General features: G+C 47.8%; 11 protein-coding genes across 11 annotated transcripts; 6 read left to right on the forward strand and 5 right to left on the reverse strand.

The window, feature by feature from the left end:
• Window positions 1-547: 547 nt before the first annotated feature.
• On the reverse strand, window positions 548-2,055 carry N7517_006546 (uncharacterized protein; the record flags this gene model as incomplete). Its single annotated transcript, XM_056724276.1, has 2 exons — window positions 548-940; window positions 994-2,055. 2 exons carry the CDS (start codon window positions 2,053-2,055, stop codon window positions 548-550), a joined length of 1,455 nt encoding a protein of 484 aa, XP_056580526.1.
• Window positions 2,056-2,899: 844 nt separating this feature from the next.
• Window positions 2,900-4,606, forward strand: N7517_006547 (phosphotransferase enzyme family protein; the record flags this gene model as incomplete). The annotated part of the gene is made up of 5 exons (XM_056724277.1): window positions 2,900-2,931; window positions 3,018-3,276; window positions 3,513-3,661; window positions 3,717-4,006; window positions 4,335-4,606. 5 exons carry the CDS (start codon window positions 2,900-2,902, stop codon window positions 4,604-4,606), a joined length of 1,002 nt encoding a protein of 333 aa, XP_056580527.1.
• A 2,656-nt stretch (window positions 4,607-7,262) lies between these two features.
• N7517_006548 (Plant methyltransferase dimerization) lies at window positions 7,263-8,692 on the reverse strand (the record flags this gene model as incomplete). Its single annotated transcript, XM_056724278.1, has 5 exons — window positions 7,263-7,585; window positions 7,647-8,113; window positions 8,166-8,289; window positions 8,341-8,467; window positions 8,525-8,692. The coding sequence occupies 5 exons, from the start codon at window positions 8,690-8,692 to the stop codon at window positions 7,263-7,265; spliced, it is 1,209 nt and encodes a 402-aa protein (XP_056580528.1).
• Window positions 8,693-10,145: 1,453 nt separating this feature from the next.
• Window positions 10,146-11,513, forward strand: N7517_006549 (uncharacterized protein; the record flags this gene model as incomplete). The annotated part of the gene is made up of 6 exons (XM_056724279.1): window positions 10,146-10,283; window positions 10,339-10,381; window positions 10,431-10,602; window positions 10,659-10,795; window positions 10,848-10,902; window positions 10,961-11,513. The coding sequence occupies 6 exons, from the start codon at window positions 10,146-10,148 to the stop codon at window positions 11,511-11,513; spliced, it is 1,098 nt and encodes a 365-aa protein (XP_056580529.1).
• Window positions 11,514-11,974: 461 nt separating this feature from the next.
• On the reverse strand, window positions 11,975-13,797 carry N7517_006550 (putative NADPH oxidase (NoxA); the record flags this gene model as incomplete). The annotated part of the gene is made up of 4 exons (XM_056724280.1): window positions 11,975-12,864; window positions 12,921-13,330; window positions 13,384-13,638; window positions 13,688-13,797. The coding sequence occupies 4 exons, from the start codon at window positions 13,795-13,797 to the stop codon at window positions 11,975-11,977; spliced, it is 1,665 nt and encodes a 554-aa protein (XP_056580530.1).
• A 2,324-nt stretch (window positions 13,798-16,121) lies between these two features.
• N7517_006551 (uncharacterized protein) lies at window positions 16,122-16,666 on the forward strand (the record flags this gene model as incomplete). The annotated part of the gene is made up of 3 exons (XM_056724281.1): window positions 16,122-16,179; window positions 16,235-16,551; window positions 16,610-16,666. 3 exons carry the CDS (start codon window positions 16,122-16,124, stop codon window positions 16,664-16,666), a joined length of 432 nt encoding a protein of 143 aa, XP_056580531.1.
• Window positions 16,667-17,193: 527 nt separating this feature from the next.
• N7517_006552 (mismatch-specific DNA-glycosylase) lies at window positions 17,194-18,243 on the forward strand (the record flags this gene model as incomplete). The annotated part of the gene is made up of 1 exon (XM_056724282.1): window positions 17,194-18,243. One exon carries the CDS (start codon window positions 17,194-17,196, stop codon window positions 18,241-18,243), a length of 1,050 nt encoding a protein of 349 aa, XP_056580532.1.
• A 467-nt stretch (window positions 18,244-18,710) lies between these two features.
• On the reverse strand, window positions 18,711-19,158 carry N7517_006553 (SBDS family protein; the record flags this gene model as incomplete). The annotated part of the gene is made up of 3 exons (XM_056724283.1): window positions 18,711-18,758; window positions 18,816-18,939; window positions 18,995-19,158. The coding sequence occupies 3 exons, from the start codon at window positions 19,156-19,158 to the stop codon at window positions 18,711-18,713; spliced, it is 336 nt and encodes a 111-aa protein (XP_056580533.1).
• A 562-nt stretch (window positions 19,159-19,720) lies between these two features.
• N7517_006554 (putative Rho guanyl nucleotide exchange factor) lies at window positions 19,721-22,445 on the reverse strand (the record flags this gene model as incomplete). The annotated part of the gene is made up of 6 exons (XM_056724284.1): window positions 19,721-20,646; window positions 20,696-20,921; window positions 20,976-21,194; window positions 21,244-21,444; window positions 21,499-21,816; window positions 21,879-22,445. 6 exons carry the CDS (start codon window positions 22,443-22,445, stop codon window positions 19,721-19,723), a joined length of 2,457 nt encoding a protein of 818 aa, XP_056580534.1.
• A 494-nt stretch (window positions 22,446-22,939) lies between these two features.
• Window positions 22,940-23,811, forward strand: N7517_006555 (putative 26S proteasome non-ATPase regulatory subunit Nas2; the record flags this gene model as incomplete). Its single annotated transcript, XM_056724285.1, has 4 exons — window positions 22,940-23,089; window positions 23,148-23,220; window positions 23,277-23,617; window positions 23,677-23,811. The coding sequence occupies 4 exons, from the start codon at window positions 22,940-22,942 to the stop codon at window positions 23,809-23,811; spliced, it is 699 nt and encodes a 232-aa protein (XP_056580535.1).
• Window positions 23,812-24,324: 513 nt separating this feature from the next.
• Window positions 24,325-25,502, forward strand: N7517_006556 (Ran family GTP-binding nuclear protein; the record flags this gene model as incomplete). The annotated part of the gene is made up of 5 exons (XM_056724286.1): window positions 24,325-24,384; window positions 24,598-24,690; window positions 24,770-24,923; window positions 24,992-25,197; window positions 25,253-25,502. 5 exons carry the CDS (start codon window positions 24,325-24,327, stop codon window positions 25,382-25,384), a joined length of 645 nt encoding a protein of 214 aa, XP_056580536.1. The 3' UTR covers window positions 25,385-25,502.
• Window positions 25,503-25,558: the final 56 nt, after the last annotated feature.

The following is a 25,558-nucleotide window of genomic DNA, read 5'->3' on the forward strand; positions in this document are numbered from 1 at the left end:
CCTATGTAGTAAATAATGGACAAGCAGAATCAATACGCAGTGGAGGACGACGTCCCCCACTACGATAGCTCGTATTGAAGGTGTGCCACTAACAATGTTAGGGAATAGTTAGTGGTTATATTCTAAAAGACCTTAAAAAAGACCGATAGAAAGATGATAAGTAAGTGATCTTTATAGTAGTGCTAGACTTTCCCTACGGGATGTAGGTACGAGCGATCCAGATATTATAGGTGCTTTAGAGTAGGGTATATAGCGAGTTCATGAAGCTATCGCTTTTGATTTGAAAAATAATCTCATGCTTTATACGGGCTTGTACATAGGCTGGCGTAGTGGACCCCACAGCCTGTTGTATATGTAGAATGATACAGGAGAAATACAAAAGGAAATCTACAAACGTCAATAAAACAAGCTGTGTATGCATGACGCGCTATGGATAATTGGGTATCAACAACTGTCCAAGGTTGGCACCTCAGGATATGCAAGGGGGGAAAAAAGCAAAATGCGAAAGGAAAGACCGCAATCCGCTAGCCTCATAACCTGAAACCCATCAGCCTTCCCACAAGCAGACTTCAGACGCCCCTGTCGCACGTTTAATGTGTGTAACCACATCGTGGATGTGAGTAAAGCACGAAGTATATGGCGCATCTAGGTCGCCCGCAAAAAGCAATCCCACCACCACATGGTCTTTGGTGTAAACCAAAGATCCAGAATCTCCATTCTTCGAAAAAAAGGAGTCTTCGTTACTTTTGGCTAGTATTGAATGCTCAATGATAACAATCACCGAGTCTTTTCCATCTACCTCATTTCGATGGATTCTCGCTGGGCGAAGCGAGTTATAGTACCCTTCGGAGTACCCCGACCTTTGACCCGAAATACATAATTCGAGCTTGTCGACAAGCTCGGGTACCGGTCCTCCCTTTAGTCGGTGCCCTTCTGGGGTCTATCGAGCAGTTAGATAAAGCGTAGTGGATCTCGAAACATAGAAAAACTCACAATGTTACGCACCGCCCGCTCCCTGGGAACTTTTATCAATGCCCAATCATGGACTGTGGGTAGGTCATTATTGCCGCCATCAATACTTGCCGCCTGGCCTATTCTAAGACCAGAGGCAGCCCATACCCTTCCAAAATTTGCATCGAAGGCTTGGAGGTTCCCTAGTAACGCTCTCAAGTGTCTAAGCTGTTTGCTTGCCTCCAGATGCCTCGTCTTGACACCCCTTTTGAGTTCCACACCATAGCTAACGAGTTCTTCGTTCAGATTGTACTCTGGAGTCTGGATCTTATCGATTTCTTTCTCTAGCGCTCGGGTCTTATTTCGGATGGCACGAGGGCTGGGGTGATCGACTTTCAGTTCCCTTGCCATTCTGTCGACGGGCTTGATGCCGCTTTTGCGCCATTGTTCTACCTTGTCCTCTCTCACATTAACTGTGGGCGCAGTTGTTGGATCTATCACATGAAAGCATGTGAGTCCCATCACAGTTGAGTGCGTCGATCCGGGAAACTTGAGTTCAAAGAAGTCCCCAAGCGTGCCAGAGGTGCTGTCATTTCCATGGAGAGCCAGACTCTGCCCTGGCAATGACTGAAGTTGAATGATATCGTCGTGAAACACTCTTGACCCGGCTTCATCGACATCACGTTTTGGAGCATTTCTCTCTGATAGGTGGGATGCGTACCTGCTGTATTGACCTTCAAGAAACTTGACTTGAACCTCCACTGGCTTGTACTTCAAAAGGACTGCGTTGATAATATCCCGGGCTTCCTGGGTTGCCCCCGGATATCTGGCGTGATTCCCAGAAACAATGATGGTCGGATTGGTTTTGCTTGGGCTGTGGCTGGTCTCCACACGGTAGCAGGCCACTGTGGAGACGTGTGTCAGGTCGATGCGTCTCACTATGTCATCTCTGACTTGGTCCCATTTCCAGAAAACTGAGTCCTCTCGTTGGCAAGGAAGTATGGTTACATTCTCCCGAGATAATGGGCCGTCACTCAGCTCCTTGTGGCCCTGGCTGTAGGCCTTCGACCTCGGAACATCTCGTCGACGGGAACTGGCCATCATATGGTGTGGTGCGTCGAAAGGGTGGAAGTGGTTGAAATGACGAAATGGTTGGAAATGCCCAAAAGGGCTGAAAGTTTGATATGCAATGAGGTTGATAAAGAGATGGAAGACCTGAGCTGCTGAAGGAGAGACTTGACAGTTTGGTATGTAATGAGGTTGATAGAGACCAATAGACTGAAGACCTGGGCTGCTGGGGGGAGGCTTGAGAGGTTGATATGCAATGAGGTTGATAAAGAGATGGAAGACCTGAGCTTCTGAGGGAGAGACTTGACAGGTTGGTATGCAATGTTGTGGCCGTGGCACACTGAGTAGGTGGTTCCGACGAAGCGCTGGTTTCGAGCTTGCAAGGAGTTTTGGGGGACTGTTCAAGCAAGACAGGTGGAGGCCTGGGCCTCATCTCAGTGAAAACCCCAGTCATGATGGTTTAAAGGTACCTAAGTAGAAAGGATAACAGTGGAGTGAAGTGAAAGAGAAGGAGAGTGGAGAAGATTTGCGGCTCAACGGCCTTGGCAAATCTTAAATGCGAATAAAGAGCGGATGGTAATCATGCAGGTCACGTGTCAACTGACTGTGTGACAGGGGCCACCTGCTGCCTCATCGATAACACATCCAAAGCAGTCTTTCCAGCTCCAGTCTCACTGTTAACCACCGAATTTCTCGATACTAAAATGCTCACCTGATCAATCGCCATGCGGTTTCCCGGAAGAAGGCACCATTATAGCCATTACATTTCATGGGATATGTGCCGACCACAATCCGCACGTACGTGGTGCTACGCCCGAAGCATGATACAAAACCCAAGGCAATATGGCCAGTCAATCTCAAAAGCTACACCGCTATTCCAATGTACTGCCAGAATGAACTCTTCCCAGTCAGGTAAGCACACCCACCTAAGCGCGATTTAACATATCACTCATTCGATCAGACTAAAACTCAAACGATGAATTCTTCAAATTCACAAGAGGCCGGTTTATTGTAGATGAGGCGGGGAATCTTCGAAGTCGAGAGATCAAATTCAACTTGAACAAGCTTGCGAGAGTCGCGGCAGACTCAGTCAGTGGTGCTAAATTCATTTCCATCAAGAAGTACCCTGACGGCATGTTCAACAAAGCAAACCTTATGACTATGGAAGATGGCCAAGAAGTCGTAGTCAAAGTGCCTGATCCCAATGCTGGTGTTCCACACTTTACCACGGCCAGTGAAGTCGCCACGATGGATTTCGTAAGTTCATTTTGAACTCCATCGCCGCCGAGTCTTGCTAATGCGACTGGATTGGGAGGCTAGTAAGATTCTTGACACACCAGCACCTCGTGTCCACGCATGGAACTCGCAAGCAAAATCGCATCCTGTTGAGCAGAATTTATTATCATGGATAAGATTGAAGGTATCCCGCTGTCTCAAGTATGGAGCACCATGCAACTACCCCAAAAGCTCAAAGTGATCATTTCTATCTGCAGAAGAAATGGCTGAGCATTTCATTCTCACATTACCGCAGCCTGTACTACGCGGGAGACGTGCAGTCCTCGGCGGGCAACTACTATTTCAAGGATGGCGTGGCTATTAAAGATTCAGAGTTTGCTATTGGCCCAGCCCCTGGTCGAGATTGGTGATATATGCGTCGATCAACTTTGGATATTGACAGAGGACCATGTATGTTACAGTCTGTATCTTCTTCTCACGGCCACTAACGAGTTTGCAGGGGCTTCTCTAACGCAGTACCTGCAAGCAGTCGGAACAAGAGAGATGAAAGCAATCCGGTCTCTGAAACCACCTAAACAGTTGCCTTATTCTGTGGTCCAAAATTGTACCAACCCGTCGCGGAAAAGAAAGCGAAAGGTCGTTAATGTCCATATCCCAAAGGATGCCGCGATCACCACCCCACGCACATGGCATGACGATCTACATGATGACAACATCTTTGTGGACCCACATAACCCCGAAAAGATCACGGGTATTATTGACTGGCAGTCTTGCCACATCTGACCCCTCTTCAACCATAATCCCGACCCAGTTTTCCTTGAGTAGGATGGCCTTGAGCCCGAGACGCTCGATCTAGCACCAAGGCCGACACTCTCTAGGCTTTCTCCCGAAGAGTGGTTGGCGGCTCTGCGCGAGTATCCTGTTCGAAAAATGTTCATCGGATGGCGAAAGCACATGCATGCTAAAAATCCCGACTTGTATCGGGCAGTCGAATTTCGAAAGACAGCAGCGTACGGACTGATTTTTCTTGCCCGGCGCATGTTCGAATTCGGCGAAGGCACACTTTCTATCACTTCTAGTTGACCTGAAAGACACGTGGACGGACTTACCTGGTGTCACTAGCGACATTCCATTTCCGTTTGAGTTTTCGGAAACGGATGTCGAGCGCATCAATCTGGATATTGATAAGGCGGTAGCAGGAACTGAGCTTGTGTCGGAGGTCAAGGAGAAAATGGGTGATTCGTGGCCGGACAAAGGCTTCATCGAGCATGAGCGATACGATGATTGCAAAGCTGCCCTCGACAAAGTCAAAGGTCAAATACTAAAGCAACTGCCTGGGGCGGATGAGTAAAAAGCCGAGTACCAGCGTTATTGGCCATTTGAATGATCTCGCGCTCTGATGATCAACTCTGGTTCTCTCACGTCTCATAAAAATGATGTTGGTTCTACCGATATGCTTTTACTGCCACTATGTAGATCCAAATCTCGCACCATTTCTATGGGATTTCTCACAACGTGAACTAGGTAGCTGGTCTCACGTTGTTGATTATATTTGGATCACCTTTTAATATTACCCCACTTGGTGATTCTAGCCCCAGTGGTTTCTTCTAGATGGTGTACCTCGGTATGTATGTCTTTCTTTTCGAGGAGGATACAAACTGTAGCAGGGCATATGTCGGCTGGCCTTCGAATGGCTTTTAGATGACATTTGTGTGGTAGCTATATACTAGTAGTGGTTCAACATCCTCGCTGGAGCTTTTCAGGACCAGTATGCTATTTCTTGCCAAACACTGTATTTGTGATTGTCCAAGCCTTTTGCGATATAGCGCTATCTCATCGACGATAGCTTTCGCGGTATTGTGAGCCCACAGAGCAGCCTACTTCTAGATGGTACTGTTATTTGGTCGGTGAAACCATACATGGTAGTAGGTACAGGCGACTAAGTGTGCCACCTGGACACAACTCTCTCATTGTATACGGGGTATTAGTCAGTAAGAAAAGGGGTACCTAAGAAGTGAAGGAACGTGAAGCCAAGGAAGCGTAGGGTAATAGGGCAGCCTAGAGTATATAGTACACTAGTTTAACACTCTGAACCATCCAGGCTTGATACTACTTGAGCAATATACTCAGATTTCGTGGAAGAAAGTGCAACATAGGCTTGCTTCTTAGAGGCCTAAGAAATAGGACCACTAGTAAGGTAAAAAACGAATCCAGAGGTTGATATTCTATTAAGAAAGGGAGGACTAACGTGGTCGCCATCGTAGTATCCCGAGAGAGCGATTCTAGAGTGTTCGAGCCTACGAAAGTAGATAAGATCAAACAGGATGATATGAATCAAGCAGGTTGGTGTTGACCAAGTAAGATGATATTGACCAAGCAGGATGATATGGATCAAGCAAGACGGTATAGATGGTAGTTACTGTAGATGGAACTACTGAGTAATTTAAGAAAGGAAGTAGGGAGAGGCTTATGCTTAAATACTACAGGGAGGTCAGGTGACTATGAGAGATCTCAACATAGAGGGTAGAAATCCCCCTGTCTGGAAGACGATCTATCGCTTAAGAACCAGATGTATAGATCAATTGAGCCTAGTAGATACCTGAATAGGTGCTCAATAGCTTGCTTGTGCTGCGGTCTACCTAGTGTTCCTGCAGCTTTGGAATATTCCTCAAGGGACACACTTTGGCCAGGCATAGCCGGTCCCTGAGCAACACGCTGATTGAAAATTCCTGCTTCATCTTTGTTCTCGGTGTCACTATCGGATTGGTGGCCAGCTGCGTACCTGTTGGTGTGGCCTTGAGAAAATGCCACGCGGACTTCGGAGAGGTGATTCCTTTGCAGAATTCTGTTGGCAAACTTGTAGGTCTTTTGGGTGGTCTCCGGGCGTCTGGCGTGATCCCTGAAATTATAATCGTTGGATTGGATTGGATTTTTCTAAAAAGGAAATTAGACTAGTTTACAGCATGACCTGCAATATAACCCAATGAAATAGTTGTGTCCAGATGGCACACTTGGTCGCCCGTAAACGTGCTTAACGTTTTCATCGGGATCAACCAGTATACGAAGGGTTATAGCGCTCAGGGTCGCATGCACTCACTTTTTAGTCCAGCCTGAAAGTTTAGGTTGTCGAATTCTGCATTAAGAAAGCCTGTGTACGATTGCTACTGTAGGTTATATATTGAAAGACGTATGCCTTTGTTCATGTAATAATTGTGAGGGAGAAGTGAGAGAAAAGTGAGAAGAGTGAGAAGACTAATTGCATATAGTAGGTGGTAGAGTTAATCTATGGTTAATATGTAGTAGCAAACAGGGTATAAATACCCTGCTCTTTGCTAGATTGAACAACAATGATTCTTCCTCTTCCTCCCCTTCGCTAGTAACCGTAACAACATCCTTTTCGATGGTGCCGCAAATGAGCAAATTTCAACCCGATCTGCACATGGTATGTCTTCTCCTATTGCGTAGATCGAGTTTTTCAGCGCTGATCAAGATTCGTCTATCAGTCTCCTCATCTAGAGATAGCTCATCAGCAGACGCGTTTCGGGAATCAGTAACTTATATCGAGAAAATGAGCAGTTTGTCAGAGACAACCATCCAAGTCTATCTTCACAGGCGGGATTGTACGTCGCGGAGTCCATGTTCAGAGAGCCTATTTGGCTTGTCGGCTCTCCTCTAGCCGCATCCCAAAGGGTGTATGCTGGCGGTCGACCAATCCACTACTTCCTCGGAGATCATTTCTTACACATACATGATGGAATTCTCACCCCCCGATCGCCCGACAAATACAATCAGCACTTTGACCGGTATCACCTGTGCCCAGTGTTGATCTAGCTTGCCATAGCCGAAACATTTGTGGCCATATACAAAATAGAATAGATGTGCTGACGCTTTGTGTAAGTTTTATTTCATGCGTATCTAAATCAATACTAGCATTCCTCAAGGCGATTATTTAAGTATTCAAACCGGAGTCTTGTTTTGGCCTTTCTTCTCAAAGATCACAACTCTATTTATGAGCTCTCTGCCAATTCGGCTTCAATAATTCCCAAGCCGTCGCCCTCCCGCACCCAGAATTTGATGACTCGCAGACCAACAGACGATAGTAGGTTGGTCCAGCGCTGACGAGTTCTCTCCAATCCCGAGCAGAACACCATCACAGCGAGATCTGTCATACAAGGAAGCGAGCGAGCATTCTGATCAGGAAGAATATACTCTTCCATGATGATCTTGGAGAAACCACGCTTCATAGCTGGTTTGAGGTTGTTAAAGATGATGGTCGCCTTCTCGTCAGACCAGTCATGCAACACGTTCTTAAAATAGTACGCGCGTGCCCCTGCACATAAATGTGTTAGCACTATCCAAATGCATGCATATACACACATAGAAATATTTACCTTGAACTGGCTGAACCTGAGTAAAGAAATCATGCGCAACTGTGTCAATAGAAGCCGCCTCTAGATCCTGTGCGCCACGCACTTCATCAATCACAGACGAAAGATCCTCCAGTACCAGAATACCCGGTGCATCCGGTAATCTCTTCCTAAATCCAATCAAGTCATGGCCACGACCAGCGCCAAGATCTACCAAAAGTGGCGTCTCGGCAGTCATTTCCGGGTGATCGAGAAGCTGTTCGCGAACAGGGAACCAGTCCGCCCAGTGTGGACGGTCAGCCCGCTGTCCTTCCATGAAGCTATTGAATCGAGTCAAAGCTTCTGGGTTCTGGCAGAGCCATGTAAATCCATCTATCTTCAGATCGTGTGTGTATTGAAGAGGGGCGAACATGGGATCGTCTGGGTTGCGATAATTGGTAGATTGGAGATATTCGGGGACCTTTTGGATTGAGGGCAGGAACTCATTGAAGCTAGTTGGATTAGTATACTATTATTCTGGTTTTTAATTTTGGAGCAGCTTACAGTGATCCCACGATGCCAATCGATGTGTGCTGGGTCATTTCTCGGGATAGCGCGGTGGGGAGGTATTCGCTGGGAGCCGGCTCTTCTACGAAGCCATTGGCGACTAGAACTCGCATAATGCGCTCTAAAAGCAAGTTGGTTATCACATGTTTTCCGTTATTGAGTATTTACTTACCGACTAGAAGAGGGTCTGCCGGCTTTGCTGCGGCCAATTCAGCCAGAGGCACTGGGGTCGTGGCCTGAGCTAGCACAGGGAATACATTCATATCATGGGCCGTCTTGACGGCCATGAGAATGATGGGCTTTCCAATTGGTTAGCAATATATTCCGATGACTCTTGGGGATTATATTTGGCTTACAGAAAAGGACAGCTTCAGGATTGCATCTTTAGGTCGTTCCAGCGCACGGACTAGCTGCGCAGCCTTTTCCTGTGCTTCAAGTCGAAAGGTGTCTGTTTGAGTTGATTCATACGAATCTAGTGAAGCCTTGGCTTCCGACAAAAGACTCTGGAGATGTTTGATATCCATGTTCAAGATAGCTAAGAATAAAGATGAATGAAGGGGAAACCACAGGAGCAGGAGGGAGTTTCAGCTATTGGAAATATTTTCCTGTCACCTATCCTATTCCGTACAACATACTCCGTACTCCGTACTAAGACCATCATTCCAGTTAATTCAATAGCCCCAACGCGAAGGATTCACTCATCGCACTACCCGAGATCTACATAGCATCCACACCGAGAACATTGTGGATTGTCTCCGCTGGGGGCGGAAGAGCGGGGCGACGGCAAGGCGCTCGGCCGAAGCTCAAACCGGTCCACGCGTCCACACGGCCCATCAGTTTGTTTTCTTAGAGCGAGGGAGAGAAGAGATACAGTTGTATTGGAGATAGACTAGGAAGAAGAAGAGAGAGAGAGAGAGAGCAAATCTCGCGTCCTCAAATATGGTCACGTGATTACGGTCTATATTTTGATTCCGACTTCTCCGTCTAAGCCAACCAGCACGTCTGTGGAGACTATTTCGTTTAAATCAGGCCACAATATCTGCTGCCTACTAAACTTGGGACTCGAAATGCATCGTGACATTCTATGACCAACAATCCCCACCAAGCAAGCTATTGTTGACCTTCGCTCATGGCGGCCTATCAGGATGAGTTGTTCTCGATATTTCGACCATTACAGACTTGTGATTTCCATTTTCCTCTCTCAGTCTTGAACAATATATGAAAGTGGAAAGGGAGATCTGCACTCTTACTCGGCGGGGACTGCTAATGCTACAACACATATAGAAATTGTTCCGTTACTTTTTCGCCCCTATGTATCCTGACCCACACTTTGTGCGTACACAACAGGGAAGGGAAATGAAGAAATCAATGGTCTACTCAGGAGGATCACAAGAATCGGGAGTATGCATCGCCGATGCCCACTAACCCCATATATTTCCGTCGATTCAAGGTCTATAGATTTGCTCATTGGTGAGTTGCCCCCTACTTTGCCTCTTCACCATGAAGCTTTGATCGACTTCAAGACAACCAAACATCTTTCGGCATGTACCCAACTCCCTGTCCCCGGTACTGTACGGAGTACAGGGATTTTTTTTACAAGATAATATGTCTCACATCCTTCGTGTCAACGGGTCTTGGCATGAACTACATACACTATAGCAGCCGCCAGTCCGGGAGAATATCCACAACTGTGCTCCGTACGGAAGATCCGGGTTTGAATACGATTGTATTCCCGATGCCCCATATACATATTGCTTCGCTAGTCGATCGCTCGCGAAAAAAAAAAAGGGAGATGGTACTTTTGTACGTTTGGAGGATTTTTCAGGGTCACTTACTTTACGAGGCTCTTACTTTACGTTACTTATTTGATGATTGAAATTGACACTGTTTATCAGAGATTTTTTTTTCTTTTCAGCATAACTCTCAAGCACCTGCTCATTCAGCCAATGTCAGAAAATAGAGGAATTAACCATTATCATGGCCTATAACGTTACAACAGAGTTGTTCGCAGAATGGGCTATAGGGATGGTTATCATTGCAATTCGCATATATGCGCGGTGGAAACTTGGAAAGGGCAAGTTCTACTGGGATGACCTTTGTCTAGGATTTGCTACGGTCAGTTGTTTTTGCTTTTCAAACAAGATAATTAGAGGTACTGATCGAGAAAAAGATATTTTGGACAATGCACACCGTCTTCCTTTACCTCTGTAATGGTATGTTTTCCTCTAAATTCCTACCTTGCTCCATGTTAATTCCAGACAGATGTATATGGGTCGAATATTGGTCTTGACGAGAAAATGGCGATGGAGGTTCCCGACAGCCAAGTCGCAGCCCTACGAATCGGATCGATCGACGCATTTGTTGCCTGGATCTCTTATGTCTGCATGGTGTGGTCATTTAAAGGGGTGTTGATGTTTCTCTATAACAGATTGACGTGTGTCCATATACTCGACTTACAGCTCTTCAAAACTTATGCTGACGAAACGACAGACTGGGTCTCTGGCAACACCGCTTGACTATGATAGTTGGAGTGTTTTGTGTCTGCACATTCATCGCGTCATTATTTTTCCACATCTTTATTTGCAAACCAGTACACAAGAGTTGGCAAATCAAGCCATATGCTGGAGGTGAGATCGATATATTTAGGGCTGATTACGTGGTTACTAACCCCATCGACAGATAACTGTACTATACGCCCCTTGAACTATATCGTCATCGAGACACTCAGCATCACGTAAGTTACGGGCTTTTCCAATCCTCTCTAGCAATATACAAGCTAACTAATTGAGCAGGACCGATATTGCGATCCTAACCATTCCCATTCCCCTCGTCATAGCAGCTCGCATCCCACTCACCCAAAAACTCCTCCTCTGCCTCCTCTTCTCATCCGGAATCTTCGTCATGATTGCCGCCTTCCTCCGCGCCTACTACTCGGTCAAGGACATCTCCGAGCTATCAACCGCCCTAGGCTGGGCCTCCCGCGAAGCCCTTGTCTCTGTGATAACAATCTGCGCCCCGGGAATTAAGCCGCTTATTAGCAGCTCGCGCTGGTTCTCGTCAAAGAGCAGCTCGATTACTACTAGTCAGACGCCGAAACGAAACAGTCTGTTCACTTCGTCGAGAAGTCAGGGTGGGGATGTGTATAATAGACATCCATATGAGCTGTCCTCGTTGGGTTGGGGGAAGTCGCGGCGAGATTCGACGGGTGAGAGCCAGCAGCATATTGTTTTTGATAGGAGAGGGAGTGGAGCTGACTCGGTAGAGAATTACAAAGAAGGAATTGTCGTCACTACTGATGTTACTTTCTCTGAGGAACCATGTTCTCGAAATCAGGGGCATCCTTGATGATGTGAGGTGTATATAATGCTCTAATCTCTGTACTAAAAATAAATTCATACAGGCAGCAGAAAGCCAAGAACTGCCAGATAATACTATTATCGCCTATACAGATAACTTCCATTTACAAAGGAACTCAGGAGCTAGTAGACCTATAATCGCAATTTCCGGACACATCGAAAACCAAAGAGTATTATTCAAAGCACATTGTCAAGTCTATTGCCATATATTCCTACATCCCAGCATTCCCGCTGGTACCCACGTATGTTGTGATTGCTTCTCTCGCTGCTCCTCGTGGCGGACTGGTTCATGCCTCGCTTCAATATAAAGTCCAGCGTAGAAGGGCCAACCTGAAGAGTCCATGAAATCATGGCAAAACAATAAAAAAGAAAGGGAGATTCGTGACTCGTGTCATTCGTATATAGAACAAGAAAAAAGCAAGAAAAGGCGAAAAGGCACCATTAACAAGACTAGAAGTGTTCCTTCCAGAATTTGAACCGGACATCCTTGGTTGATGAAGATTTGGCTGCATCGCTAATCTGCATGGCAGCAGAATTAGGACCACAAAAGTACACACCAATCTCGGTGGTACCAGAATTCTGCAGACCCGTCATGTAGGACTGATTCAGCAATCCAAGCTTCATAGCCGTGAAAAGTCGCTTGAAGTCCGGACGACCGAAGTTCGTTCGACTCTTTAGCTCGGTGAGAGGATCAAGGGCCTGGCCGACAGAGTTGAGGTAGATATTTGCAGCAGTATCAGCATCGAGACGCTGTGTGAGGTAGGTGTGGATGCGCAAGAACTCAGTGCTTCCCTCGTTAGCAGCCGCGTTGGCGGATTGGGCTTCGAGGGAAGATAGTAGAGCTTGGAACCACTCGAATGAAGAGGTATCCTTGCAGACCCAGATGAACTCGACACGACGCAATCGGCGAGGGGGATTCGGACTTGAGCGGAGATGCCAAATATTTTTGAGAATAGATGCCCAAGGTGTGACGCCGATACCGGTGCCGATGAGAACGGCGATTTCGTTCTCAAACACGTCTTCTGCGGGTGCACCATATGGTCCATCTATGCGGATTGCGGGCATGGTCTGTCCGTTCTGCAGGGCAACTTCGTACATGCCGTTGGGGTCGAGGCCTTCAAGATCTTTGGCTTGGGCGGGACCGCAACCAAGGGCGTCTCCAAGTGCTCGGGTGAAATCTCCGACTTGGCGGACGTGGATGCTGAGATATGGATCAAAGGGGCAGGAGGTAATGGTGAATGGATGCCATTGGGTACTTGAAACATCTGGTACTTGGAGGAATACCCATTGCCCGGCTTTGTACTTCATGCTTGGTTTGTGGAATTGGATCTCCATGGCGGCTAGGGTTATTGGTTAGCTGTGATCAATCCAGGATTTGGAAAGAAGAAGACCATACCATAAGGATGACGGATGACCTTTGTGATGACCGTCACGCGCCGGGAGCGGACCTCCCTGTAGAGTCGCTCTATGAGATATAAACCTCCTATGACCAACTCCCACCTCCACCCTTCATAGCCAAGACAATGATCCCAGAACTGCTTTCCTGCGAAGGGGGACATTGGGTTGACGGTGTCTCGGACAAAGCACCCAGTGGCGTGGGTGTAGAGTGCCAACATGAACGGAATAAAAAGGTGATGCGCATACCAGAAGGTTTCATATGCTTGCTGGCGAATGCGGTGGTGTGCGGTGGTATACATGAGCATCATGCACAGGAGCATCACATGGCCAGTGATGCCACCTGCCTGAGTAAAATGAATCTCGACTGCACGTTCTGGGCGGATTTGATCTTTTTCGACATTGTAGAAACTGGTTAGTGTTAGCAAAACAGCCCCGACAAGCTGGATTGGCAAGCAGCTTACTTAACGTAGTGAGCAGCGGTGTGAATGGCTGTGAATACTAGTATAGCATAGGCTATTTGCTGATGGAACCACGCCGACTCATCTAGTGGTAACCATCTAATCTGTGGTCTCAGCCATCGGAGGATGTTCCGACACATAGGAAATAGGATCAAGGTGCAATCGACCGAAAGCACAAGTCCTGCGCCTCGCGATATCCAGACTGAATAGTTAAGGATATTCAGCGCCGCCAACTTTGGATTTGATGCCTGCAGGTACCTATAAGAACGTTAGCAACGTAATCTAGGAGCCTGGTAGAGAGACATACCATCCCAGAGCAAAAAGACCAATATGTAGACCCCAAAAGAATAATTGGAACAAGACCCCGGAAACGGTCACGTTCGCCCTCTTCAACCAGGAGTCTGAAGTTGCGGCCATTATTTCTTCTCGTTTTTTAAAGAATGTCGACCGGCGACAAGTAATTTAGGCGATAAGTGATAATTCAATAAAAGGAGTGACGAGACGGTTGACCAGCAACCCGGTAATATACACTGAAGTTCTGTCGAAAGTGGAATCTCCTGATCCTGTTTCGCAGCAAGACTTCAATGTCAATATTGACAGTCGGTGGCTTCGAAGTTCGTCAACGTGGTTGTTTCTCCATGAACTTGACGCGAATCACAATTTTCCAGGATAACCTTTGCTTGGAAGCTGAGAATCAGAGCCTCGAGATACTCCAAATACTATTAAATGCGTACTTGGAAAAGGCACACTTGTAGCTTGCGATGCTCGATCAAGATGTATAGAAACTGAGTGTGAGATGTTCGCCTTGTCGCGAGCGCTGTTGGCGTTTCGCCGGGGGATTCCCCTGCACGTGTCCTCTCGAATACAAGAGGTTACTGGATTGAGATAAAATGTAATATTTTATCTGTCTCAAGTTTTAGACATGGTTGACGTCAATGAGTAAGGATGAAGAAAAGTTGGAGGTTCAGAGAATCCCAGTGTTGTAGTTTTAGCTGCAGGGGGGGAGGAGGGGGGCCGATCTATAATTACATCGCTTCCAGCGGGCACTACGGACAACCGAAAGACTACGGTAGATTTTAGTCCAATAGATTAATTCTATAATGTCTGTGCTTTTTAAATTCTCCTGGGTAGTGGAGAGACTAAAAGAGTAATTCTAGAGGCTAGAATCTTCGTCGCTTAAAATCCTCGTCTGGTCTCTTTCAACTATCATCTTGGCTGATTCTTTCCAAGGCTGTCAAAGGTCCTGCTTATGATCTTGGGCCTCTGTTTTAATTAATACACTGCGAAGTTTGCTATTTTTAAAAAACCGTTCGTAGCAGGCACGCCAATCATGACACGAGATTTATACGCCGTACGAAGTAGAAGTCTGACCACCGTGCCACGTTCCCCGCGATGAAGCGAGTCTAGTACGAAAAAGGAAATCACCCTGTTCGACCGATCCTATTCCGAATCGGCTTTTTGCTCTAAAAATGACGGGCTTGAACTGGTGTAAGCTAAATAGGTCGACTCCGAACTTTGAAAGGGATTAATCCCCCGGTGGCAGAGAGGCTGATGAGTGGCCGTGAGCGGGCTGCGTTAAATGAGGCCAAGGAAAGAAGGTTGATGTGAGATTGACCTATTGCAAGCCTCCTGCAAGCGCTGTCTTCCCGTCACATACGAGTTCCGAGGGTAACCCACAGTCAATTGGTGAAAACACCTGTCATTCGGTTCAGGATCCTTAGCGAGTAGAGGTTTTGGCCCAAATATAGAATAGTGACTGACTCGAGCTATGTTTCCCCATCAACGACACTTTTTTTTTCCCCCGATGAAAATCTCCACTTAGCACGGAAAGTTAAACTAGACACGGGTTCACTCTGCAGAAGATGCAGAAAGACGGTGTGTTGCACTGAATTGAAATCAGGGCTACAGTGGTCATCTGATCTGGAATGTTCCAAACTGTCTCTAGTACAAAGCCGAGACAGCCCAGACAACCTAGACAGTCCAGAAAAACATAGGCCTTGAAATAAATAAAACAATTTGAATGTCAATGAGACTTGAGAGAGAATCAAGACCCCTGTGTGTTCCATGCGTACTACTGCAGTTCATCACGCCAAGACCAAGCGCTCCGGCTTCTGATTTGCGGACATCCACTCTACGATCCGCTCCGTCACATCCCACACTCTCCAATCACACGGGCTATGTCAATTCTTCAAGAGCCCAGAAAGAGGGGATTGTCAAGGATTCGGTGAGATCTCCGACGTTGATTGGTCTACAATACTTGTATCCGAGCGGGTCACAGTTTAGCCCTATCCTTCTTGCATGTGGACCAACCCCATGCAGCGATTCACCTTTTTTGGCGCTCGACAGTCACATCCTGGCAAAGTGATCAGAGGGGTCGGTTATCTAAGTTTAGATTCTTATACCTGGTCGCGCCTGCAAGCATGCCACTCGGAACATGCTGCTTTTTCTTCCCCATATGAGATCATGCTTCCACGATAAGCCCTTGCAATAATATCCACTCTCCATGTGCTCTGGATTCTCCAAATATACATCTCCATGGCTCGTTGATCATATGATGAAGTGATCTTTCACAGAATCTGTCGCAGCTATTTGGAGTTTGCGGCATTTGTCGCCCAACATTAGCTTCACACTCTGCCACTCACACCCAAGTGACATTATTTCCTCCGAGATCTTCGCTGGACGAAGCTCTACCACATACACAACACACTTTTCACACATCCGGAGTGCTCTAGCTCAACACAATGGGTCGGCTCATCAAGAACCACTGGGGGAGGTTAATCATTCTCACCGCGGCAGCTTGTATGTTACCCACTCAAAACTCCAGTTGAAGCCGGCGCTGACAGAATACAAACAGATCAAGTCGCCAGCGCTATCGAGGCCTTTATCTGGCCCAAGGTATTCTGGGACTTTATCTCCAGGAACCTCGATGCGGCCGTCGCCCCAATACCCGTTCTCCAAATCCTAAACCTCATCATGGGCCTCGTGGGCATAGCCTGGGAGTGGCCTCTCAAGCCACTTGCTGGCTCAATACCACACCGCAGCATTGAAATTCGTCTCATCATATACCCCCTCAGCGCCCTCCTCGCGGCGCTTCTCTATCAAGGCACCGACCCTGCGATATATTATTTGATTGGCATCGGTGTCTATTTCTGGGCCTACAGCGAAGGCGAGGTATGTTCTTCCGCATATTCTCACATAGTCTGTCCCATGCTAACAAGAGATTATACAGGTTGTTTGCCCGGAACCTTGGACATTGCCGAAACGGCATGGACTACTGAAAGTATAACAAATCGGTTCGGTCTGATGCATTGGATGCAGCAGACGCAGATCATGTAAATAGTTTAATCCATAACGAACTTGACGACTTGAAAGAATGACATTACCTCTATCATTAATCTCTCTCTGGGTGGTGTGGGCATACAGTATATAGCATGCGCCGGGACTATCCGAATATTCCTCCCACTTGTATCCTCAACTTGCGTAGTCTATAGTGTCATTTTGTTCAATTGAAGGTCACAGCGCTGTTCTCCTCTCATGGCATCCAGAATAGTTGCGTAGTTAACTGGTCAATAACTAACTAGTGAGTGTTATGCCTTATAAACAAGGCATCAACAAGAGGACGACTGGCCTGGCACGTGATACTCTATCCAGACCCAAGAAACACGTCATGTTGACAATAACACCCACCCTCACATTTAGAGCTTAAGATCCAGAAGATCCGATATAAATGTCTTGCGTCGTGTTCATATGCCATGCATGACTCAGGGCTGCTTGGAACCCAATAACTAACCAATCTGACTGACACCAAACAAAATGCCTCCGCCTACAGGAACCCAACCCAAAGTCGAGGAAGACGAGCTCGCCCTCGAAACAGAGGATGTCCCAGTCAACAAAATCACCAGCTTCAATGGCAGACTACAGCAATTCCTGCATAAGGGGACCGCAGACTCAGCCCCAAGTGCCTCGAGTACGACTATATCGCAACGCCGCATAAACACCACCAATGCCGAATATAAACCACAAGTTAGCGACCGTCAATCAGAAACCACCATGTCCAGCCCAAAGCGCAAGAAAACAGTCTCACAGACAACAGCGTCGGCGACTACAACCAGCCCGCGCAGCACTCGCTCACAATCAATCTTAATGGCAACACCACCATCCCCCATCCCAAAACGCAAGCGCAGCAAACCAACCCCAAAACTCCCACCTACACCCCCACTCGCCGGCCCATCAGCCACAGAATCCCTCCTCCGCGACACAATCCCCCCAAACCTGATCCTCCTCCTCGTAGGCGTGAACCCAGGAATAATGACAGGGATAACGGGACACGCCTACGCACACCCATCAAACCTATTCTGGAAACTGCTGTATTCCTCTGGGATAACAAGTATTCGGCACATACCGGCGGACACATACAAGCTTCCCGCGCTGTACAGCGTGGGCAACACAAACATTGTGGAGCGGCCGACGCGCGACGCGAGCATGCTCAGTCGCGCGGAGATGGATGCCGGTGTGCCGGTGCTGGAGGCTAAAGTTGCGGCCCAGAGGCCTGAGGTTGTTTGTCTTGTTGGGAAGAGTATTTGGGAGGCTGTTTGGCGGGTTAGACATGGGAGGGGGATTCGGAAGGAGGAGTTTCGGTATGGGTGGCAGGCGGAGACGGAGAATATGGGGCGTGGTCATGGGTGGGACGGTGCGCCTATCTTTGTCGCTACGACGACTAGTGGGCTTGCGGCTGGGATGAAACCCGCGGAGAAGGAGGCTGTTTGGGCGGAGTTGGGGAGTTGGGTTGTGAATAGGAGGGCGGAGATAGGAATGGATGCTGTTGTTGTTAAGGATGAGGTGGTGGTTAAGGAGGAGGTTTGATATGGTGTCAACACTTGCTGTTGCTTTCCAAGGTTTATTATCCTGAGCTGTGATCATTCACTTGTTGCTTGTTAAATGATTTGAAGTTTACGAATGTGGTGTTCAAGATAAAGATGAAAAGAAATTGTTTGTATTTATTTGTAGACGAGTGAAATCGCTCATCATTCATTATCTCATGATATCAGGTGCAGAAGCCTGTGAGTATCAAGATACAACCCAAGAAACGGCAATCACTCCCTCTAGCCCATTCCAGGGCTTCAGATAAAGGGTGTTACATGAGGTCCGAAAGGATCATGTGCCGAAGTGCCATACAAGGGACGATCGAGGGATATGGATATCTCAAAAAGAGGTCAAGGTGAGGGGTAGTAGAGGGGTAGTAGAGGGGTGTAGGTGTGCAGGTGCTTCAATGTGACACATCGACAACTGTCTGATGTCCCCATTAGCCCCAAAGGGAGTAAAGGTCAGATTTAGCGGCTGCCGTTGGAGTCGTTCTTGCCTCCCTCACGCTCGCGTGCCTGTTGAAGTAAAGTTAGTATACACTCAATTGAATAATGTGGAACTGAATCACTTACCGTGGAGGCCTGGAATTCACCGCCTTCGAGAATCTTGACCATGCACTCTTCCTCCTTGGTTGTGCCGAATTCGTTCTGGAGAGAACTCTGGCTGGCGGTATCAAGGACACCCTGGGCTCCGTGGCTGCATCCAGATGTTAATGATCTGACGTAATGATAAAAGAGCTGAAAACACTTACGAATGAGTCAGGAAGATCTTCCAGCCATTGAGGACTTCAGTCAGGGGAATGCTGCGGTCGTTCTTCCACTTCTTAAGGATCTCAAGGTCGTCGACGAAGACAATAAAGTCGTCGGAGCGACCCTTATAGAAGATCTTGGAGGCGGTGTCGTTTCCACGGGCCATATTGAAGGATTTGAAGGATTGGGTTTGAAAAAGGGTTTGAAGTGTTAATAGTAATGAAGAGAGAATTGTTTGAGTGAAGAAGATTGAAAGGTAAAAGGTGGTGGTTTAATAGCTCTCGAAGTGGGAGCTCAGGTGATGATGCCTAGTGACGTCACATTATGAGCTGATGCAAACAAAAGAAGTTCGCATTCTTGAGAGCTCTGAATTTGTTTAAATTGTACAATTAAATCACAGTGGATAGCATTACATGTCATTGGTGGTTCTAGTCCCCTATTTTACTACATTTCCCACACGGTGAGTTGCCAACTATTGCAGCACACGACGTCATAATAGCTCCCCTACCCGCTATCGGATCCGCTGTGACGCCAAACGTGGGGATAATTCTCAACAAGTGGCAAGTTAGATATCTGCTTTGTATTCTTAGCTATACGGAGTAATCCAAGCCACAATTACGTTTTCGCCAAGTTAATTATAATACCCCTTGGACTCCAATCCCCCCGAATGAACCAGAACCATCCAGAACAAAAGGATAACACCTATCTAACAATACCTTGGAAGGACTTCACTCAACTTGAGACCGGGGCTTTTTCAGCTTCTTGGGTGTCAAGGCACTAAAGAAATTCTTTGGAGATGACCACTTCTTGGAAGATGGAGATGACTCGGCACTTCCATCCTGGCTCCGTCGCTTCTCGCTGCGCGGTGAGGAAACCGCCGATGCGGGATTCTTAGGTGAGCCTTTGAAAAGGAATGTTGACCGCCGAGGTGTGGTAGGTGTCTGAGGTAACTCAACCTCAACTTCCTTATCCTCCCCTATCTCGCTGCCACCCACTACCTCCTTGTCCATTGCATCGCTCTCTTCGTCAGGGCGCATCTCAGTTGATGCTGTTCTTGAATGGAAGGTACCTTCGGCGCTAGACCGTCTGGTGAACCCTGGGCGAAGGCTGAGCCGTCTCATGATCGAACCACGTCGGAAGAGATCACCCCTTCCGAGAACCATTCCTGGTGATGGAAGGAGATCTCCTGTGTAGACCTCCGAGATTATTCGCTCCAGCCGGATTCGGTCGATCCGGCGAGCAGTCAATGTCAATGCGGAGCGATCAACAGGTGTCTTGGGCCGTTCAATCTCACCTTCGGCCTGTGTGACTGGTTCTTCGGTGTGGCGCGGGTAGTGCGTTTTCTTGATGACTACATGTTGAACGTGGGACTTGCGGGTCATTGTCGTGGAATCCATCGACCTCCGCGCCATGGAAGACACTGTGTATTGGACATGGTCCAGAGGCACCAGTGGGAGGGCCAGAAAAGAATCTTTTCCTGGCTGCCACGTCCTGGGCTGGGCCGTTTCGACCAAAGCGGCGGACATTTTGAGGATCTCAGTATTCCATTGCTTTTCTTCCGCCGCCGATGATGCACTAAGGACGAATTCGTAGTTCTCATCTTGGTCTTGAAACAGGAGCTTCCAAGAAAATAAACATCCGTAGCAATACAGCCCTGGTAAGGTTAGATATATTTCGAGCACAAATATCAGAAAATTGCTCACCTCGTCCATTTTGAAGGGTATCAATCTTGAGACTGTCTAGATAGATACATGCCACTGCTTCCAGTCGATGCAACTCATCGGTTCCCTTGGCGAAGAGAAGATAGCGGTGAAAAAGCACACAGACCATGAACTCTCCATTGGTGGTTTCGGGCATCTGATATGTGACATGGAGCACACCGCACAAGACCAGCGGGCCTAGGTCTTTATATATATCCTGGAGTGCGTACTGCTCAAAATATTCAGTCACGCTCATTCCATGAAGCGATCTTGGGTTACTTACCGATTTCGAGATATCCACCTTACCCTGGAGAGCAATTGTTTTTTGGATGCGATCTTTGTTGATCGGGTTTCCAGCTGCCAAATTGATCCGTGTCACCAGCACCCGTATATTATCCAAAGCTTTCTGAATTCCATCATGCGCAGACGGACAGTCACTTACAGGGGTAGATCTGAGCAGATCTTGTAGCACAAGGGGGTATTTGCAAAGACGTTGGATGGGCTATCTTCTTGTCAGTTGTTGAAACACCCATCAGATCGTACCCACACACCTTTATCAACAAATCATTCAATGTCATTGATTTGTTGTCCTCTTGCCTGCGTCGCTCTGTGGACGCGACCGATTTCGAAAGCGCCTCGATTCCCTGGTCGTATATTGTCCAGTTGGCAATTGACCGGCGTAAGAGAGCAACATCCTGTGTCAATAGTTCATAGTTGCTGCAAAACTGGTCGTAGACAGGGAATGAAAGTAACTATAAAATTTCCAGTCAATACATGAACCAGTACCATTGATATACCAATCTTACCAATCTTTCAAATTCACGAGCAACTTCCAGCACCTCCGTTGGTTCAGCGCTGAGTGCCATGAGGCGTTGATTGATTGATGCCTTCAGTGAACGGGTCCTCAAGGATCGTTGCTGAAGCCCCCTTAGGCTACCCAGATCAAGGGTCCCTATACGCTTGGTGATCCCGCGAGATGTAAGCTCAGAAGCGCCTGTCTGTTGAGCCTGAGATGCTGACAAGGGAGATGCTGTCTGAAGCTGGGTCAAAAAGCGTTCATGTATTCCGAGGATCTCCTGGATGTTGTCATAGATCTCGCGTCTCGTGCTAAAGATCGTAAGGATCTGGTGGTTTACAGATCATATTAGCACCAAACTAAGAGATTAAAATTAGATCAATGGCTTACCCCGATAAGAGCCTTCAGACCAAGTACATAATCAGACTCTGTTTCGACAAGTTCCTGTAGGATATGGCGCCGTCTGGTGGACCGTGTCTCCGCAGCTTCGTCAACATGGTGACTTGAGCTTGGCCGAGAGCTGTCACCAGAATGACGCACATCTGATTGTGTGCTCTGGTTTGTTAGGCTGTGAATGGTAGTCCTCGATCTTATCAAACTCTGGCTTCCAATGCTTGCTGTGATTGTTTTGACAGTTCCAAGCTGCGATGAGCCGGATGTACTCGACTGATGGGATGTACTCGACTGGTGGGATACACTCGACTGGGACTGGTGCGATGTACTCGACTGGTGACCTTGCGAGCCATGGGAAGATGCATCTGACCAGCCCTCCACATGCCGCGGTAGGAATACGGGAGAGTCGTGCTTCCGTGCTCGAAAGCTGTCCATCCATTTCTTGAATGGACGAGGAGTTGACTTATCGGTCGGAGTCACTCCACCACTGCTTTCGAACTTCTCCTCGGATTCATTCTCCAGCAGAGCTTGTTTCTCGATGTCCGTTTCATCTTGGTCCGCCATGGTCCCAAATAGCGATCCCGCCCAATAAAATATAGGATTCAGATTCCGATGGCATGGAGGAAGAAGAGGCGGACCTAACCGACTGCTCAAAACTACCGGATCGAATTTCATGGCGAGGGAAGAGCGACGGGGAGTGACTGCCTTGGCTACATCTTTGACGTTGGAAAGTGCATCGAAAACAGGGGAAACTGCCACTATTCAGGCAGTACAGAGTAGAGAGTGCAAATTTGAAACCCATCCATGTACGTCCTGAGGAAAGGCAGCGGGATAGCTGGAATTGAAATAGCACATTTTATCACTTATTTTCAGAGTGGTTGAGCCTTTTTCTCTTATGCATTTAGCATATGTTGGAACTGGGAAGCTTCTATGTTGATGTCAAAGTCGTATAGTTCGAACGCCAAGCATCGCCGCTTATATAAAATAGTGGGAGCTCCAGGACAGGTCCCTAGACCCACCTCACCTGACCTTCTCTCACTTTCTTTCTTTTCTCAATCATGGATAATATTCACGCTCCAACTGTTGCTTCTGGACCGACATCCGGGGTCACTCCCCGTGATCTGTCCAAATTGTCGATGCCAGATCTGATGCAGGAGAAAGAACGCATCGAGGCGGAACTGTCAGCTCTCAGTAGCGTCCTCCAGTCGGTGAGATTTCAGATCCAGAACTTCCTATCGCAGTTTCTAACAATAATTTTCATTTCAGCATGGAGTACGCATGACCTCGTCTCTCACCACCTTCGACGGTTTCCCCCGTGATGATATCGACATCGCGCAAGGTACGCCCCTGCCATACCCCAGTCGATTAGGACATATCGCTGATGGGAGATTGTAGTTCGCACAACCCGTGTGCGCATTATCCACCTACGAAACGACCACAAGGAGGTGATGAAGCTTCTCGAAAAAGGCGTCCACGCACATTTCGCCAACCTACAAAATGCGCAAGGCGCTGGCCCAACTACGAATGGTACTAGCGTCCCACCGGCTATGCAATCGTCCACAAATAACACCGCGTTGGGGACACCGTTTGCCAAGGTCAATAGTGTGGTTTCGGGAAGTCCAGCAGACCAGGCGGGACTGAAAGCTGGCGATGCGGTTCGAAGTTTCGGGACTATCAATTGGCTGAACCACGAGCGCCTTTCAAAGGTCGCCCAAGTCGTTCAGGAAAACGAAGGGGTACGTTCAGTTCTCCGCCCCTCTAAAATATCTACATGTCTGACTCTCTTTCTCTATAGCGGGCAGTATCGGTCAAAGTCTCTCGGAAGGATGAAACAAATAGTGACAACACAACGGAGTTGGACCTCCAGCTCACCCCTCGACAGAATTGGGGTGGCCGTGGCCTTCTGGGATGTCACTTGGTTCCCTTATGAGGGGTCACTTCCACTCAGCCCAACAAGGTAGCTCGATTTTGCTACCACCGTGTACATTGGCGACATGTACTGCTTATGACTAACGTGAGACGTTTTTTCTGCCTGTTTTTCCACAAAATACCTGGATTCCTGTAAAGAGAGACCCGGAAATCAACCGTATGCATCACAACGGCGTTGAAGATAGCTTGGCCACCAGAATTTATTCCAATAACACAATATTAGAAAAACTATAAATAGAGCTCATCACGAACATGTCCTTTGATCTGGAATAAAAATTGGTATTCAAAGTAGCGACCTTTAATAAGTTTGCGCCATCCACAGAGGTTGACTACGTCAGAACGCCTCAGGCATACATGCACGTGACCCCCAGCAACGGGGCAAAAATTCCATCCAACGCTATTAATTCATTCCCCTTCTTTCACCCCTCCGTTTTATCAACAACCCGCCCCCATTTCTACGGCGCGAAATCTGAAACTTTCTTTTCTTCAAGTTTCTATTTAACTGATTTTCATCATGGCCGCCGAGACCCCCACATTCAAGCTCGTCCTGGTCGGTGACGGTGGTACTGGAAAGGTAAGCGCATTCGAACATCGATATCTGATTGTTGATGGGCATGGGCTCAGAGAGTCAGCCATCTGCTCAGCGATGGTCTTCTCATCATCCTCATGGATATACTGAGCTGCTCCTTTGTGACCATCTGCCCCCGCGCCTGTCAACAATACTAAATATCTGCCCAACGGCCCCGCCTCACCGCGACTTCATTACTAACACAGTGAACCTCAACAGACTACCTTCGTCAAGCGTCACTTGACTGGTGAATTCGAGAAGAAGTACATCGCCACCCTTGGTGTCGAGGTCCACCCTCTCAACTTCAACACCGTATGCATATACCCCGCCGAAGAACCCCGCTTCGAACCGTGCCATCCTGTGATCGTTTCAACTAACCCGACTTGAACAGAACTACGGTGCTATCCAGTTCGATGTCTGGGATACCGCTGGTCAGGAGAAGTTCGGTGGTCTCCGTGATGGTTACTACATCAACGGCCAGTGTGGTATCATCATGTTCGATGTCACTTCCCGCATCACCTACAAGAACGTTCCCAACTGGCACCGTGAGTGATTCCTTCTCTCATCGTCCACCGATCCTCATCCCGATCATTTTTGACTAACCAAACTCTAGGTGATCTCGTCCGTGTCTGCGAGAACATCCCCATCGTCCTCACCGGTAACAAGGTCGACGTGAAGGAGCGCAAGGTCAAGGCCAAGACTATCACCTTCCACCGCAAGAAGAACCTTCAGTACTACGATATCTCCGCCAAGTCCAACTACAACTTCGAGAAGCCCTTCCTTTGGCTCGCTCGCAAGCTTGTTGGCAACCCCCAGCTCGTACGTCATTTTTTTACCCTCATTCGATCACGAACCGATACTAATCATCTTTTAGGACTTTGTCGCCGGAATTGCCCTTGCTCCCCCCGAGGTCACCGTCGACGAGAAGCAGCTCGAGGCTTACCGCAAGGAGATGGAGGAGGCCGCCAACCAGCCCCTCCCCGACGAGGACGATGCCGACCTGTAAATCAGTGCGCTCAACGACGGGTCCACGAAGTTTCCGAAATGAAAGTTGGGAGTCGCTATCCCCTGTTCTCCCCCACGTTCCCCCGAGTCCCATCTCACGACCGACGGGAGACAGGAAGTATACGACCCCCGGGGATTGCTCTTTTTTTAGTTTGGGTTTTGCAAAAGCAAAGTT

This window comes from Penicillium concentricum, assembly GCF_028827145.1.
Source record: "Penicillium concentricum strain IBT 3081 chromosome Unknown utg000002l_segment0_segment0, whole genome shotgun sequence".
In the NCBI taxonomy this organism is placed as follows: domain Eukaryota; kingdom Fungi; phylum Ascomycota; class Eurotiomycetes; order Eurotiales; family Aspergillaceae; genus Penicillium; species Penicillium concentricum.